Here is an 18,839-nt window from a genome sequence, read left to right as displayed (position 1 = left end):
CTCCAGAGTTTTCCTTCTCAGCAGTATATCCCTTACTAGCTAAGAGTTTAACCATTTAGGGCAGGAGTAGGGCCACTGCCTTTCATGCTGCAGACATGGTTCAATCCCTGGCATTCCGTATGGTCCCCTGAGCCCTGCCAGGAGTGATCCCTAGTGCAGAGCAGGAGTAAGCCCTGAGCACTGCCAGGTGTGACCCACCGCCACCCCCACCCCCCAAAAAAAAGCAAAGCACAAGAATTTGTTTGTTTAGAAGATCTATTTAAACATACCACTTCTAAAAGCTCATTTTGAAGTCAAGTTGAGGGTCAGGCATGTGGCTCGGTGGTAGAACACAAACCTTACCCTGTGTGAGACCCTAGATTTGATGCCTGACAATCTCTACTCCCCCAGACACCCTCCCCCCTCAAAAAAAAAAAAAACAACTGAGCTGATGCCAGATCCTACCTATGCTAGAATTTGGGGACAAAACTGGGGGAGAGCTAGAGAAATGGACGGGGGTGTGGAGGTTGGATACTTTTACTCACGTGGGAACCATAACAGAAGAGGTCCATGCCCAGCTCGAGCCCCATGCCATAGTCACACTCATCATTTGCAAACTGCACAAACGTCATCATCTCCTGAATGGGAGCAAACGCTTTCAGCCTGTCCTCATCGCTTGCTGCCTCAACAATTGTCTTGCAAATTCGCTTGAGGTCCGCTGAAAGAGACAAAAATAATGAATATCATAACAAACCATCCTCAAAAGGACAAAGACTCCGCAGATGGCTTTTTGTACTCATGCAACTGACCACATCTCTTTAGAATTTGGTCATTTAGGATTGGGCAACTTCAGAGTCTTTTCCTATTTCAGATTCAAGCATAGAAATGGTTCATGGAAAATATTTCTGGTATTAGCAAAATGTGACCTTCTACACGGCGAATGGCTCTAGCTGCTGTCAGGTTTTACCCAAGTGTTCGGCTACTTTCAGTCCACTAGTCTTGAGATCAGCAAACAGTTACCCACACTGGCCAAGCCCATTTTTCAACTGCCTGCAAACTCACACTTTTTCCATTGTATCATGGTTATGGAAACAGAAGAAGATGGGAATAAACAATATGCACACCCCAGGGCTGGCCTATATACTCTATTAGCAGAACTGAAAAATAAAATTCAAGGAGACAAACTTTACCAATTTTGGTCTGTTTATCGTAAATGCAACTATGGCAGACAAAAAAAATCATGGCAGATTTAAGCCTTTACTAAAACCTTACCGAAGTGGGGGAAAGTACAGCCATGGCAAAAATATAACTTGAGGTAAGAACATACAGAAAGTTTCTAACAATGAAATATAAAACCAAATCATGTATTTCAACACTGTCCTCAGTAATGTCTGAATCCCAGCATACAAAAGGTTTTAGGATGCTGAGAATGAAGATACTGAAAAACATCAAATTAAACTTTCATTTCTTTTTTTGGCTTTTTGGGGTCACATCTGGTGATGCACAGGGTTACTGCAGGCTCTGCAGTCACGAATTACTCCTGGCGGTGCTCGGGGGACCATATGGGATGCTGAGAATTGAACCCAAGTCGGCCGCGTACAAGACAATTGCCCTTCCTACCTGCCATGCTATCATTCTAGCCCCCTAAACTTCCTTTTTAACAGACTGTTCTCCCTTTGGACAAACTGCTTCCTTAAGGATAATATTACTCAAAACCAACAAACATTTGTAAGCAAGGTGATTATTATACGAGGGCAGGGAGCGTTGGTCAGAGCATTAATAATTGCATCCCAAAAGACATGATTTTAGATTGTATGACTCAATATTCTGCGGACACTAAAATAGATGTAAAATATAAGGTTAGTAAAAATAGTAACCAGAAACTGGAATTTTACCTTGGTTCTTTTTTTTTTTTTTTAAACAGTTTGATTCAGTCCCAAAGACCATATGTGATGCCATTCTTTTCTCCCTTTCCGCCTTTAGGGAGATGAGTACCACATTAGATCATGTTCATGTCTCATTTCTTATATTCTGATTCTAAATGGCAGGCCTGTGTATCAGACTGAAATCTTTTAAAAATTAATAGAATTTATATAACTTTCCTTTTTTCTTTTTTAGAGGGGAAGGTGTTGTTTTTGGTTTTTTGCCACCCTGACTAGGGCTTACTCCTGGTGAGCTCAGGGGACCATATGGGATGCAATGCCAGAGACAGAACCCACACTGTGTGCAAGGCAGACGCTATATCATCTGTACTTCACTCCAACCTCTAACCTTTTTGTATATGTATGTGGGGATGTGGTGGGGGGTAAGGGCTAGGGAGTGACACCCAGTGATGCTCAGAAGTTACCCCTGGCTCTACACTCAGGGATCACTCAGGAGTGATAACCTCAGGGGGCCATACGAGATGCCGGGGAATGAACCTGGGTCGGTTGTGTGCAAGGCAAGTACCTTACCCACTATACTATCACTCCAGTCATTGAATCTTCCTTTTCCTTCATGGGGGAAAAACATAACTGCTGCTCATTTCAGGAAAACATTAGGCCTCCTTTAAAATCTTCAAGGCTAGAAAACAGAGGTGGAGGATATCCCAAAGGGATGGAGCCCGTGGTTTATAAGCAGAAGCTCAAATCCAATCCCTGCATGGTTAACCCCAGCACTCTGTCAGGACAAAAAAGTGGAAAATAAGTGGTTCCTTTTTTTTTTTCTTTTTTTGGGTCACACCTGGCAATGTTCAGGGGTTACTCCTGGCTCTGCACTCAGGGATTACCCCTGGCAGTGCTTGGGGGACCATATGGGATGCTGGGAATTGAACCTGGGTCGGCCGCGTGCAAGGCAAATGCCCTACCCACTGTGCTATCTCTCCAGCCCCGGTTCCTTATTTTTTTAAGTGATCCTGACATTTTTCTTTATTACTGAAGTTTAGTTAAAATTCCGAAACGCAAGATTTCTAGTATTCTACTTTATGTCCTTCGTAACAGTATCTGCTGTTTTTGTTTTTAACAAAACCTTCAACTCTAGCACACCCTGGACAATTCTAAATAAATGAACATACTGATCTCAGTGCAAGTCTGCATGGCATAGTTTTTTTTTTTGCTTTTAGGTCACACCCAGCAATGCTCAGGGGTTACTCCTGGCTCTGTGCTCAGGAATTACTCCTGGCAGTGCTGGTGGGGGGGCGGGGGGAAACCATATGGGATGCTGGGAATCGAACCTGGGTCAGCCGTGTGCAAGGCAAACGCCCTACCCGCTGTGCTATCACTCCAGCCCCTGCATGGCATAGTTCTTAAACCAGTTGCACACTCACAATCCAGTTCTGATGTGGTGGAATTCCTCAATCTGTCACTCCCAACTTACATGTCCTGTACTCGGAGAAAAGCCTCCATCCCTTTCCAGTTCCAACAAATCTGTCCTTCCTCTGTTCAGCAGTTGGTGTTGTCTACGCGCACATTTTCCTCACTTGTTGTGGTTCCTTGAATGTACTGGTCCTTCTATTAATATAGCAGCACATTCCTTTGTACAAACTAAACATTTAAAAAATATTTGTTGAATAAATTGGCACACCCCTTTATCTATAGAGAGAAAAAGCTGGTCCATCTGCACAGATGTAAAACTTACCAGAAAAAAAAATCTACCAGCAAGTTTAGTTCATTTTCATCTGTTCCCATTAGCAAGTGAGTGGGAGGAATGATGAGGCAATAATTGAAGTGGATAGTATAGGAAGAACAGGTTTGGTGGGGGGGTATGATAATTTGGAGTTTGAACATTGTTAGTTTTGAGGTGTTGAATATCCATGTGAAGATATACACAGAAGTAATTAAGAAATGAAAATTCGGTGCTCCGAAGAAAAGTCAGGGATAGAGTAAAGTATTCTGACGTTTAGCTGAGGACTCAAGGGGCGTTTAGCGGTGGGAGGGTGGGGGGGGTCCCTGGTTTGATGCCCACAGTCTTCTGAGTATCACCAGGTGTAGCCCCCAACACCACAGATGTGGTCCCAAAACTAAAGAAAAAATGATTTTAAAATATTATTTGTAGCATCATTTATGGACTGGAGTGATAATACAGCGGGTAGGGTGTTTGCCTTGCACGTAGCCAACCTGGGTTCGATTCCTCCATCCCTCTTGGAGAGCCTGGCAAGCTACCGAGAGTATCCCACCTGCACAGCAGAGCCTGGCAAGCTACCCGTGGCGTATTTGATATGCCAAAAGTAGTAACAAGTCTCACAATGGAGACATTACTGGTGCCTACTCAAGCAAACTGATGAACAACAAGACGACTGAAGTTTAATTACTGTCATAAAAGGCTCATGTATGGGGCCAGAGATAGTATAGCAGGCAGGGCACTTGCCTTACCTGCCTTGGAACCCACTGACCTCAGTTCAATTCCTGGCACGCCATATGGTCCTCCAAGCATGCCAGCAGTTATCCCTGAGTGCAGAGCCAGGAGTGCGCTCTGAGCATAGCCATGTATGACCCCAAAACAAAAACCAAAAAGGCTCAGGTATTTTCCTACTATTCCATTTAAAGGACACCTTTGTTCCCAAGTATTAATGTCCATATTCATACATGCATGTTTTCATAAAACACGTAAGATTACCATCTGTTTCAGGAAGCTCTCTGTACCCAACATCGTTTTTATCTACTGGAACAACCAGGCCTGCACCATGGAAGGTCTTTGTCACAACCTGAATAAAAGGAAAACAAAATTTAATCTTGGTGAGCAGAAACAAAAATCCCAACAATCAAGTCCACACTCATTTTTTTTTTCAAAAATTTTTTTTCTTTTTTTTGGGTCACATCCGGCGATGCACAGGGGTTACTCCTGGCTCTGCACTCAGGAATTACCCCTGGCGGTGCTCAGGGGACCATATGGAATACTGGGAATCGAACCCAGGTGGGCCGCGTGCAAGGCAAATGCCCTACCCGCTGTGCTATCACTCCAGCTCCCTCAAATGCTTAACATTTTTGTGAAATTGCAATTGATCCTTCATTTCAGTAAATTTGGACTTCATTCTTTGAAATGAGCTCTGAGTCAAATACTTGAAGTACTTAACAGTGATGTAGTTGATTTGTGTAAGCGTGGTACCACTTTGAGGCCTGTAACCTGATTTGTCTAGCTAGGGAAGAAAATGTACTATTACATATCATATTACAGGAGACAAACCAAAAAGTGTTTCCTCTAAGGTCCAAGCATCTACAAGGTAGAAGGAATAAGGCCACCAGGGAAAGGGACTAGGTCTCAGCAGAAGATGTGGACAGACAAATCCTCTCCCTTCACTGTGCCAAATTCAGATCCCACATTCTTGTAGTGTAGGCCTGAGTGTATGATTTTCTCCAAAGTCAGGCAACTTCTAATCTAGTGATGCTCTTTTGGGAAACAAGCATCAAACGTAGTAAGCCTTTATTTGTTTTGAGTTTTTGGGCCACATGCAGCTATGCTCAGGGGTTTATTCTTGGTTTTGCATGCAGGAGTTACGCCTAGAGGTGCTCAGGGGGAACCATATGGGATGCTAAGGATCGAACCCAGGTCGGCAGCGTGCAAGGCAAGCAAGCAAGCAAGCAAGCAAGCAAGCAAGCAAGCACCTTATCCACTGTAGTTTCACTCTGGCACCCAGCTCAGCCAGGCAAGGCAAGCAAGTGCTTTATTTCTGTACTCCTGCTCCGGTCCCCAAAAGCAGTGGGCCTCTAAGTAGTAAAGCCAAAGTCCCACTTTTCAAAGACAGGTCCAGCCACAGCTACCATCATAACCTAACAGTCAACATGCTCTTAAAGCTCACACCAGTGATAGTGCTTTGAGGTTTTTCCTTAATAACAGTTTCAAATGGCTCATTTTTTGTGCACTACAAAATTCCCAAGGACGCTTACCCACAAAATAGACTGAAATTTTAAAGTTTCTCACCTACATACCTTAAAACTTATTTCACTCTTTTATTCCCACTGTCTTATCTTTCATCAAGCCAACAGAAGGGACAGGCTATTCTACAGCAAACTTCTGAGACCACCATAACTTCTCCCACATGTCAAGCCTGGACTCCAGCCCTGTAAGTCAGTGTTGGGCCCCGGCCACGGATCTCATGCTTGCTCCTGATGACAAAATAACTTGCAGTAGGAATTCAAAACTAAGTATAAGAGGAATACCATAAAACTAACAGAACTTCAATGAAATAATTTTGGATCTGAGAGGCAAAAGACATCTGACACAAAAAAAAATCTATTAACTAACAAATCGACAAAAATTATCTGCAATATATTAAAAAAAATTTAAGATGAATGTCTTTAAAGAAGTTTTACAAGTAAATGACCAACACTCAAATTAAAGCACAAGGAAAGACAGCCCTAATCCAGACAGCAAAAGGGATAAAATGAAGGCAGTTCACAAAAGAAATACAAATCAATACCAGATAAGTTTTTTTAAAAATAATATCCTCAATAATCAGAGAAGTGCTGTATCATTTTATACTTATCAGAAAGGAAAAGACTAGAAGATTGACAATATCCAGTACTGACGAGGTAGACTACTTGCTCTGCATGTGTGTGACCCTGAGCTGGACTCCAGGCATCAAGAAAAAGTTAAAGAAAAACAAGCAGACATTAAACCCAAAGTTGCTTTAACCCAATTCTATGAAAAGAGTAACTGGTACAACAAAGTAAAGGGTGGGGAATACTCGCAGGAATGATGAAGATGAAGCATCAGCATTTTGCATCCTGGCTTGCCTAACGCCCCAGGAACCCAGACTGCTTTAGTTCAGTGCCATCCTGGCGACAGAGACTGGTGCCTTGAGCTCTCTGTAGCACAGCTTCGAAGAGAAGGATAAGGGACAGGAGGGACGAAACCAACAGAGAATAGAACCCAGTGAAATAGCAACAAGGGACAAACAGACTTGTACCTATTTTATTTATTTTTTGCTTTTTTGCTTTTTGGGATGCTCAGGGATTACTCCTGGCTCTGCCCTCAGGAAATTACTCCTGGTGTTGCTCGGGGGAACCTATGGGATGCTGGGGCTCAAACTCAGGTAGGCTGTATGCAAGGCAAATGCCCTATCGCTCCGGTCCCAGTAGTACCTTCTTATCTCTCTGTTTCATCTTTACTGTTCTCTGTTCCAGCGAGTATCCCAGTTCTCTGGCCGCTTTGGTAAGTTTTTCATCTATGTTTTTCAAGAGACTAATTTTCTTTTTATCTGTCACTTCTTTAAGTTTCTTCATCAGAAATAATCTGAAAACAGAAGTCCTTGTTATATATTACAGGCCACTTTAAGTTCCCACACCACTGGAAGTTCTGGAAGCCTAGTTAAAAATCATCCAATTCCAAGGACGGAGACGGTACAAGGGGAAAGGTGTGTGACTTACATGCAGCTGACCCCCGTTCAATTCCCGGCAGCACATATGATCCCCTGAGCAGCACCGGGAGTGATCCCTGAGCACAGAGTCAGGAGTCAGCCCTGAGCATAGCTGGGTGTGGCCCATAACCAAAAAAACCCAACCAACCAAATATAAAATTACATGCAAGAAAGAGACCGCCAACGAATCACCAATGGTTTGCTCAGAATTCCTAAAGATATCATCCATACAAGGGAAAAGCAGTATTTATTATTTTGCTGTTTGTTCTGGGGCCACATTTGACAGTGCTCACAGCTTACTCCTGCCTCTGCACTTAGGAATTGCTCCAGGAAGGCTTAGAGAAACCATAGGGGTGCCAGGGATCCAACCCAGGTCAGTCCAGTGCAAGGCAAACACTTTACCCATTGTGCAGTTCTCTCTGGCCTGAAAGCAGTTATTAACAGAAGCAGCCAGTCACAGAAATGATAAATGTTATTCATATCTGTAGTATCTCTGTAATGTTCTACAATATATGACTCTTCAAAAAGCTGGGGCTAAGCCAAGTTTTAAGTCACAGAGATGGCACACTCCCACAAAGGGGAAAAAAAATAGCACTTGGAAACGAAAAAGGATAGTTTAGGAGGCCAGTGCCTTATCTGTTAGGTGATGAGGGCCTGCCAGAAAGTCTATTTTAAAGATCAAAGGGCAGTGTTGTAGTATTTAAGCAGATTCTTTACAATGTTCCAAACTGTGTTAACATAAACCGAAAAGGGAAAAAAAAACACAGCTGCTTCAGAAGCTTACACAACCAACCAGATCACAAATACTTTTCAGAGCCTCCACACCTGACCTCCGCCATTTCAACAGGCCCAGCTCCGCATCGCCAACCAGCTGCTTACACTCCCAGCTGACAGCTGAAGGGTCTTGGGAACAGGAGGTGGGATCCCTCCTCCTGGCTAGGGACTGGGGGCCTCCACGGCTGACCTCCAGCATGGCAATGCGCCCAGCTTCACATCTCCTGAATCGTGCGGCCACATATATGGCCACACATCAGCTCGACCCGTCCAATCTCACACTGCTCACCATTACCCTTCCTGTACTGGATCAAACCCGGGTTGGTCATGTGCAAGGCAAGTCTCCTCCCCACTGTATGATCCTTGCTGCCCCAGGACATAATTCTTTGACTGAAAGATACAAAGGCTCCTGGTGGGGTAGACTGTGCTTCTCTCTCCAGCAGTGAGCCACGTGCAGGGCATCTTTGCATCTCCTAGCTGGCCCCTAGCCTCGAGGGGTTTGAGAGGCAGAGGACAGGGCACCTATTTCACCAGCACAGATTCTGCAGGAGACAACTGTGGGCCTTGGCCGCTCCTGCCAGTTATTCACTCGAGCTTCCTGAGGGTGGCAGGGACAAACTGCAGGGAGCACTAGTCCTACCACGTGTTCCTCGCACCTGTCCTAGAGTAGGAAGACCTCTTCGTCCACCCTTGCCGGGAATGATAAGCACCTTATTTTATCATTCCCGGTTCTCTGAATTATGGACAGTGGGTTCTTCAATTCTTAATGGTCATTTAAAAATCTCTGAGAATCATTTTCCAGAGGAAAATAAGATTAAAATGAAGAAACAGGTTAAAAAGAAAATAGTGTACCAGGGACAAGCAGACAGTATGTTGGGTAGGGCACATGCTGTTGATCCCGGTTTGATGCCTGTCACCCTATATGGTCCCCAGAGCTTTTCCAGGTGCAAAACCAGAAGTCAGCCCTGAATTCGAAGTCAGAAGCAAGCCCTGAGGACCTGAGCACAGCAAGGTGTGCCCTAAAAACCAAGTGGGAAAAAGTTGTTTAATGGGTGTAATTTTTTTTTCCTGGTGAAAGTAGTAGAATAAAAGTATGGATAAGACTATAAAGCCATAGAACTAATCTCTAGAACATTAGAATCGTTGGGGTACCTCAGTTCCTCTTGGAGTATTAAAACTGTGAACAATTATAAACAGGAGAGAAGAGGGGAGTAAAAGATGTTCTTACTTGACTGCAGCAAACACATTATCTCCACTTTGAACAATTATGCAATTTTTCTTTGCTTCATTTGTACCAACATATACAGGAGGCTCATCAGGCGAATCCCTATTTATGCAAAAAATGTAAAAAAATGTAGGTAAGCATAACCAGGTACACAGAGCAGGTAAAAAGAATTTTTTTTTTCTCTAGGTAATTTATATCTTCATGTTTTGACAAAAGTGGAATGATTTTGCAAGGTTTGAGTTCTAAGTTTCCTAGAATACCTATGATAAATCTGATTTATATAACTGAGAAGTAAAAAATTCTTAGGAGCTAATTACTTTTATAGCTAAATACAAAATAAAAGAAAACCAGGCCTACCAAGGGTGTAAAGGAAAATTATACAGGATTACCTCTATTATAATTTTATAGTCTGGATTTTTGTTGTTGTTTGATTTGGGGTCACACCCGGCAGTGCCAGGGATTAACGTTAGCCAGGCTTGTGGGGGACCATACGGGTTCTAGGAATTGAACCTGGGTTAGCCCTATGGAAGGCGAACATCCTATCCTGTACTACCTCTCTGGCCCCAAGCCTGTCATTTAAAGAAAAAAGGCAGGCAGACACAAAGGAACATCACAGACAGGACTATAAAACAGACGTGTGAGGGTCTTATTCATAAACATCGAACCAGATTCTCTTATTTCAGAACTGAGGAAGTGAACAGAGAGATGAGTTGACTCAGCTGAGGCCCTAGAAATGAACAGCAAAGGCAGAAGCCAAGCCATGTAAACTGCTTCCCAGCCCGGAGTGTTCTACTGTACTCGCCAGGTTTCTCCCTGCCCTCCTGCCATATCTCCTCTACCATCTTATGGTTTTGGTTATTTCAGGGTTTTTTTTTTGGGGGGGGGGGCGGCGGTGGGGAAGAGGTTACACCCAGCAATGCTTAGGATTTACTACTGGCTCTGCACTCAGGAATACTCCTGGCAGTGCTGGGGGACCATATGGGATGCTGGGGATCGAACCCTGGTCAGCTGGGTGCAAGGCAAATACCCTACCTGCTGTAGTATTGCTCTGGCCTCTCCTCAACTATCTTAAAAGCTAGTCTTTACACACCAATGTCTCTACTGGTACAAGCAGACAAGTCACTCCCCTGCTTAGTCTACCTATATTTCCTGACATTCTAAGGTGGCTTCTATATAGCCACTCAATCTCTCTTTTTTTTTTTTCTACTTGGGGCCACACCCTCCGGTGCTCAGGACTTACTCATGGCCATGTTTGGGTGCCATATGGGATGCTGGGGTTTGTACCTGGGTCAGCTGTGTGTAAGGCAAGTGCTTCACCTGTTGAACTATCTCTCTCTCTGGCCCCAGCCACTCAACCTTTAATATCCCCATTAGGTATATACGATTTTTTTAAAATTTAGTTTTGAGTAATACTGGTTTACTAGGGCATAGGTTTATATGCTTTAGAGATATAGTGTTTCAAATACCATGCCACCAAAGAGCCAATAAGGTACATACAATGATTATCCTCATTTTTATAAAAGAGGGAGCCTAGTCACAGGAAGTCAGTCACTAATGATTGGCCCAGGGTAACCTAGACGAGAAACAGCAGAACAAACCAATCTGATCTCTGACCCCCGGAAGCACATGAATCATGGAAGTGAAGGTAAATGTGCATAATTAGGTGTTTTCCATTTGTTCTGTGTTTAACTGCTGTTTCCCCCCAACAAGTGGATCTACTCATATGTGTCCCATTGCCAACTTCTAATTACCCAATGCTGACTATTGATGACTATTCATTATTTCACTATGTCCAAATTATCTTTTTTGGGCAATAGGACTCTCTGAATTCAAAGTGGAAATGATGTTTGGCCACAACGAAAAAGCCAGTGATGTTAAATCATGCTTGGGCAGTTTATGATGGTTGGAGGAAGAATGTCTGTGTCTGTCATTAAGAAAACATGCCCTTCCCCTTTGATATGTAGAAGAGGACGGTTATTTTAGAGAACACTAGGTCCTTTACCTGAAATAACCCATGTGGTACTGAGTTTTGCCATCTCCAATAATAATGGTCTGAAACTCTGGAGGATCATAGTAAAATCTCCAATGAAGGTTAAAATTCAGGCCTGCTGATTTTTTCTTCAGTTTATGTTTTCCGGCAAGGATATCATAAGGACCCACTAATTGAAGTCCAAGGCTTGCAGCGAGAGAATCTAAAAATAAAACAAGTTTATTATAACAGCAGTCTTCTGGACACAGAAAACAATGTGCTTTATCAGTGAAATATTTCCAAGTACAAGTTTTCAGGAGTTTATAAAGCGAAAGAAAAAAATTTTTAGTTTCATGTGACTAAATGAGCTATAAACACTGATGTAAAAGACATGAGCAATGGAAACACGGTACTTATATTTACTATTTCCTCCTTAATTCACCTCAAACAGTGGAATCCATTCCTGTCACATCCTACTTTGGCCAAAGCAAAATATAAAGTCTAGACCAGTGATCCAAAATATAAAGTCTAGACCAGTGTTTCTCAACCTTGTGCTGACGATGGCCCTCTTCTGGCCTTTTTTCTGTCCAGTGGCACTTGTCTCACTGGTTACTCCCAAATATGCATGCTATGGCATCTCATTCACACAATTTCCCCTATGACCACCTTCAAATATGCCAGGAGTGACCAAAGGGCCAGCTGTCCCTGGTTGAGAAACACTCGTCAGACTATTTCATTCCTACACTGTAAATAGTCTCATTATTCTACTGTTGTCCTCAAATACCTGTAGCATACCTAGAGTCAGGGAGAGACAGGACAGCTAAGGAGAATGTCATAAAAGACATGCATAATGAATGATTTTAATGATAGAATTTTTTTTTCCTACCCCTAACCTGCCCTAGTTATCACTCTCATTTCCTTACCCATCTGACAATCTCTTTAGCCAACCCTAATGCTGTGTGATTCCATCTCCTTTCTCCATTCCCAAAACACAGAGGGAGAAAATTAGATACAACCATCTTATAGGTCAACACTTACAAAATTAAATGGGTCCTGTTGCTTTGCCAAGCACTCAGATCACCAATAAGGAGGTGGAGATGAAGAAAGAAATTCTCAAAAAAATAGCAATATGAATAAAGGGGCAGAGAGATAAGTCCATTTGGGGAGGGCAAAAATCTTTCCTTTCGGCTTAGCTTGAACTTACGATAAACTTATTTTAAGATAAGCTTAGTTTGAACTTAAATGTGATCTTAAAATAACTTTGAAGTTGCACAGTAAGAAAAACCTAAGCCATCCCTTTTCCTAACCAGAAAAGGCAATGTTTACTGTTACATAGATTAATAACAGAGTTTTTCCTCTATGAACAGGTAGAAATATATTTTTATAGGGAGCACATGCTAGGCTGTAATCTGATTTATTTTGTCTTCCACCTTGTTCTTAAAATTTTCTGAAAGTTTTCACATGCTACTAAATGTCTTTTTAAATATAATTTTAAAAAGCTGCATATTCCATTATATAGGTCCTCTATGTACATATTCTACAGGTGATGGACACTTTTCCAAACATTTTTTACTATTCCAAACAGTGGTTCAATGAACAGTTTCTCTAACATGTATCACTTAAGAATATTTTTGCACTATCACTGTCACTGTCATCCCATTGCTCATCGATTTGCTCGAGCAGGCACCAGTAACATCTCCATTGTGAGACTTGTTACTGTTTTTGGCATATCGAATACGCCACGGGTAGCTTGCCAGGCTCTGCCGTGAGGGTGAGATACTCTTGGTAGCTTGCCGGGCTCTCCGAGAGAGGCGGAGGAATTGAACCTGGGTAGGCCGCATGCAAGGTGAACACCCTACCCGCTGTGCTATTGCTCCAGCCCATTTTTGCACTACACAGTTTTAAATGGTTTGGTATATTGTCAAAAATCAGGTGTACTGTTGGAGGGTTGGATGTTCGATCATTGTATGACTGAAACTCAAATAGGAATGCTTTGTAACTGTGTCTCACGGTGATTAAAGAAAAAAAGAACAAAGTAAATTTTAAAAAAATAAATAAAAGTTTTGATGCAATATAAAAAAAAAAAAATCAGGTGTCAACCACCACAATTTCTATCAGTAGTGCATGAGACTCTTTCTTTCCATTCACTTGTTAGTCAAAACATTCAAAGAATATAAAGAGGTAAAAGCACAAACTACCATGATTAATTTCTTATGTAAGGCCTCAGAGACAGTATCACTGATTTTTAAAACAATCTTAAAGTAGCATACTTTATATATATTTTTTCACTTAATATATTCAGGCATAATATTTGCATCATTGCAAATAAATCCATCTTATTCTTTTATTTTTATTTTTTAAAATTTTTTCTTTCTTGCCTCATTCTTTTAAAGCTATGGAAATGCATTGAATAAATTGGGTCCTTATTTTTTGTTTCAATTTAAAAAACAAAAACAAAAACAATAAAGCACTGAATGCAAGTCTTGGTTCACCTAATCCCTAAGACATCTACTTGGAAGAAAATGCTAAGGCATACTGAAACTCCTGCACCATCATCTGAAAGTACATTTTCCTGTAAACTCCAAAAGGATGCAATGAAATGATTTTACTCTGCCATTATCATAGGTGGGCTGGAGCGATAGCACAGCGGTAGGGCCTTGCAAGCGCCCGACCCAGGTTTGATTCTTCCGCCCCTCTCGGAGAGTCCAGCAAACTACCAAGAGTATCTTGCCTACACGGCAGAGCCTTTGGTGTATTCAATATGCCAAAAACAGTAACAACAAGTCTCACAATGGAGATGTTACTAGTGCCCGCTCGAGCAAATTGATGAACAATGGGGTGACAGTGCTACAGTGATTATCATAGGTAAAGGAGACTTATCACAGCACTAATTTATACTTCTGTGAATTGTTTATTGATACTGGGTCAAGATCCTTATTTTCTTTTCCTTGGTAATAGGATGATTCTAGACCAACTCACCAGATGGCCTCTCAGGATCTAGTTCTTCACAGAATTTCCAAAAGTGATAGAAATCTTCAGGCAGAGAAAGCTTATAATGACTTTCGACTTCTTTTCGAAGGTCAGTGGGAACATCGGCTTCACAGGATTTACTCTTCTTCACATCGACTGTTTTATCACACTAAAAAATGACATACAGAAACTTTGGTTCTCTGAAAGAATGGCCAGTACATTTCCCTGCATAATTTACTACAGATCTCAGTTCACCAAACACTAGGAGACGCGCATGTTTTCTTTCAAACTCTGTGAGTGGGCTTGGTCTTCAAGCCCTTGCTCTCCCTTGAACACATGTCTCGATGTTTTTTTTTCCTCTCCTCAGATCTTTCTATATAACTTTCAATCAAACCTCTCTTGCTTCACCGAAAAAAAAAGTCTGAGTGATATTTCTGATTGAAATCTAGGGATTTTTTTTTTTTGAGGGGATGGAGGTGAGGAAAGGAAAGCAGTTTACAAAATTGAGTCATCAAGAGGAAACCCCACAGTCTATATATGTATATGTATATGTATATATACACACATACATCTTAGATGTGTGTGTATATATATATATATATGGTAAATGCAGAAAAAAAGCAGATGAGAAGGAACATGGGAAATGCAGGTTTGCCCTCTTCTGATAAATTGGATATCACCCTGCCTTTTCTTTAAATAGCTTTAGTGATCACACCAGAAGCAAATCGGCTGAAATAACGATAATGGGAAGTTGGATCGTAGCCACCTGGGCGCAAGCAGCACAGTACAGCAGGGCTCGAGCACTTAACAGGTAGAGCTAGAGCCAGGAGTGGTGACCCCAGGGGTCACTCACTACAATCATTACTAAGCCTGCTACTTAAAAATACCAAGGATTTCTCCTTTGCTACTCCAAATGCAAAAAAGTAAGGTTGGGTACAATGTTCCTCATCAACACATCTTAAGGAAATAACAATAGCCTAAACTCTAGAAATTATAATAGCCTAAACTCTACAGAGAAATAAGATTATTTTACATTTAGTAATGCTGGGAGACCTTTTTAGTTTTCATAAATGGAGGAGAACTAGGGGTTGGTCCCTTTGGAATCTAGTGAGCGAAGGCAGGGAGGGTGCTAAACCACCCATGATGCACAGGACCGGACCCTGAATAAAGACTCACCCGGCCAAAGGCCAACAGCGCCAAGGGGGAGAAATTCTGATCCGATGGCTCATATTTTTATCCTTTTATTTTCCCAGTAGGGTCAAGTTAACTGATGTTACATGGAATCTACAAAATGTATTTATGAATCAGGTAAAATAATAACGATCCTGAGAGACCTTTCTTATTTCTGAGCACCCCTTGCAGTGCTCAGGAGCTACTCCTGGCTTTGTGCTTGAGGGACCATGCCAGGGATCAGAGCTGGGCCTCCTGCATGCAATGCATGCTGGCCTTTCTTGTGAAGCTTAAAACAAGTAAATACTCAGGCATACACTCGTGACAGTCACATGGCTATAAAAGGCGAGAGAAAACAACATGGAGGGTGGAAATTCACTGAGCATGGGTGACAGACAGGAAGGGTGACACGTAGCCGTAAGGCTGTTGTCGGGGTGTCTGGTCTTGATTTGGTCAGGGGGCCCACAGGTGACTGTTGTATTATTAATTAAGGTAAAAAGTGCCTGGCACAGGCCAGTGGTAACAGCTTATTTTGCTGAGGATTATCGTGGATCTGAGTTCATGAAAATAAATTAATGTGGGTTTTAAAAAATGGATATAAATACAGATAATAGCAAACAGTAAACAGTAATAAATATGGCAGGAAATCTAAGTTTATATACGTACTGAGCATTACTCTCATATACTTACTGAGCATTACCAGTGTCTGGCGACCCAGGGCTCACGCCCATAAGCCACCTCCTGCCAGTGCCAGATAATCTCCTCATCGGCCACCCTCCAGAACTCAAGGCTGCTTCTCCCGGAAGGGAACATAAAATGAAGCGCCCGGGGCTGGAGCGATAGCACAGCGGTTAGGGCATTTGCCTTGCATGCAGCCGACCCGGGTTAGATTCCCAGCATCCCTTATATTCCCCCGAGCAGCGCCAGGAGTAATTCCTGAGATGCAGAGCCAGGAGTAACCCCTGAGCATCGCCAGGTGTGACCCAAAAAGAAAAAAAAAAAAAAAAGCCCCCATAACCATGCCACCGGACTCCACACCAGGCTGTTTTCATTTTTTCATTTGGGGCACCCCAGAGGGGGGTGGGTGAGTGCCCTCCCTACCCCAAAGGACAAAGCCCGGCAGCCGACCTCTACTACCCACCGGCCCCCACGCTCCAGGCCACTCCCCACAGGCTCAGGCTGAGCCTCACACGAGTGCATATTGTTGGACTGCGCAACACATCGTAAGACACTTCCTATCCATTTTCCATAATTACCACACCATATTTGATGGGGTTCAGACAGCAGGAAACAATTCATAGAGGGAAATACATATATGCCTCTCAGAGAGCCCGGCAAGCTACCGAGAGTATTCCACCCGCATGGTTGAGCCTGGCAAGCTACCCGTGGCATATTCGATATGCCAAAAACAGTAACAATAACGGGTCTCATTCCCCTGACGCTGAAAGAGCCTCCAATATGTGTTGGGAGAGACGAGTAAGGAGAGGCTGCTAAAATCTCAGGGCTGGGACGAATGGAGATGTTACTGGTGCCTGTTGGAGTAAATTGATGAACAATGGGATGACAGTGATAGTGATACTCTCTGATAGGCCACTGCTCAACTTTCTACCCATAAACTCTAATCCTCAGAACTCCTGTAGGAGCTAGGCAGTTAATAGTCACACTATTGATAAATTAACTCCCCCGATTTCCCTAACTAGAGAGTGGAAGGACAAGGGTTTAAACTTAGACGGACTCTCTCCTAAGCCCGATTCAACTTCAGGCTTTTTCTCCAACTCAAGTAACAGTAAAGACATAATCAAATCCTGTCTTTTCTGTTCTTCGGGTCTTCAATTAGATGCTCAAACACTGCCTCAAACATAAGATGCCAGAAGAAAAAAGCCTTACGTATACCTTTTAAGAGGCAGTTTGCATTACATTAAAATGCAGGTAGATGCCTAATTTCAAGCTCCCTCACTTTCAGCTCTCCATGTTTTCTCAACTGCAAAAGGCCATCTGCAGTACCTGAAGGACATCTGCAGTACCTAAAGGCTTTTACACAGAATTCCATCACTTGCAAAAACACACAGCCCTAGCAGATAATGGCTAAGTGATGGCTACTATTGCCAGCCAGGGTCCACAGGTTCATTTTTGGCATTTCACTGTATCTTCAAAGGGAGGGCTTTTTCCAGGCTGCTTTCCTTCACACATCTGTTCAGCATCTCCAAATTTCCCCCAAACAATTGAGGGCGGCTGTGTCTTTCGGAGGATGCATTTACCCGTGCCCCAGCTCCTGGAAGGCAAACCCAATTTAGAGAATCGCCCAGCCCATGACTATCCTCAACCAGGTCTCAACCTCTTCAGTTTCTGATACAGCTAGAGTAATTTGGGGGGTTGCTGGGTGGGTTTGGGCCACACCTAGCGGAGCTCAAGAAGTGACCACTGAGGTACTTAGGAGGTCTCATATGTTGTGCTGGGGGTGTCTAACAAGGGTGGGCTGCGTGCAAGGCAGCAGAGTAGCCTTAAGCCTGATGCTCTCTTTCCAGCCCAGACACGGTGATTCGTCCAAAGCTTAACTAACCACAATGCCTCTTTTTTCTTGCCTGATTCGCCTCAGTGCTATTGCTCCGGCCACCCAACTTTTGGGATCCAACTGGACAAAATACAGCTTCTGCCCTCCCTCCCTCCCGCTAGCGCCTTGAACAGTGACTAGTCCTTTACCAGCGACCCTTCCACACCTCCCAGGCTCCAGCCAAGCCAATGCTCTCCTGCTAGCAAACATCCTCTGCGTTCTTAAGCTCGGTATCCCCGAATTCTCGTTTCCCAGAAACCACCTCACGCTCGACTTGCCCTCGTAGACTTGCTGAACGCCTCCCGGGGATGTGTTCAGGTCTCCGCTCCCTTTCTCGCCAGGGCAGCAGCCCTCTCTACACAATGGCCAGGATGCCAAACAAAGAAGTTGCACAGTAAAATGCCCATTCCCTCGAGGCCTGCCCACCCCGGGCTGCAGCGGCCGCGGCCAGATTCCGTGCCTGGCGATGGACTCGGTTTCTAACCAATCTGGCTGGCCGATGGGAGGCATGAACCCCTGGTTGTCCACCCACCCCAATCCCCGAGGTACCAGGCGGGGCTCGGACAGGAGGTGCAAATAAGCCGCTTCTCAAATCCACAGCCAGTAGACCCGGAGATGGGCAAAGGTTCCCGGCGCTGCCCGGAGCTCCCCGGCATCCAAGAACTGGCTCCGGGAAGACTGCCACGCGCTGCCCCTGGATGTCCTGGCTATAGCCCACAGCATCCCGCGGAGCCCACTACCTGCTGGCCCTCCCCGGCGGGCCTGCGCTTCCCGCCGCCGCCGCCGACCATCCTGCAGCCGCAGCGCCCAGGGAATCCCGCGTCCCGCCGCAGCTTCCGAGCGCCGCCGACTGCTTCCGGGTCCAAGA

At 43.7% G+C, this 18,839-nt stretch overlaps 1 protein-coding gene across 1 annotated transcript in view; it reads right to left on the bottom strand.

Annotated features, from left to right (window-relative positions):
- LOC101544090 (histone PARylation factor 1) overlaps window positions 1-18,839 on the bottom strand; it is a 26,453-nt gene extending 7,614 nt beyond the window's left edge. Inside the window, exons 1-7 of the mRNA XM_004610380.2 lie at window positions 18,712-18,839; window positions 14,260-14,419; window positions 11,314-11,503; window positions 9,315-9,413; window positions 7,038-7,188; window positions 4,573-4,660; window positions 525-697 (exon numbers count right to left, since the gene is read on the bottom strand). Of these exons, the coding sequence (XP_004610437.2) occupies window positions 525-697; window positions 4,573-4,660; window positions 7,038-7,188; window positions 9,315-9,413; window positions 11,314-11,503; window positions 14,260-14,419; window positions 18,712-18,762 (912 nt within the window). The 5' untranslated portion in view covers window positions 18,763-18,839. The remainder of the gene's footprint in view (window positions 1-524; window positions 698-4,572; window positions 4,661-7,037; window positions 7,189-9,314; window positions 9,414-11,313; window positions 11,504-14,259; window positions 14,420-18,711) is intronic.

The sequence above is a fragment of the Sorex araneus genome, chromosome 1 (assembly GCF_027595985.1).
Source record: "Sorex araneus isolate mSorAra2 chromosome 1, mSorAra2.pri, whole genome shotgun sequence".
NCBI lineage: Eukaryota > Metazoa > Chordata > Mammalia > Eulipotyphla > Soricidae > Sorex > Sorex araneus.
Note: the sequence above shows the minus strand (reverse complement) of the source record. Positions and strands in the feature narration are given on the sequence as shown.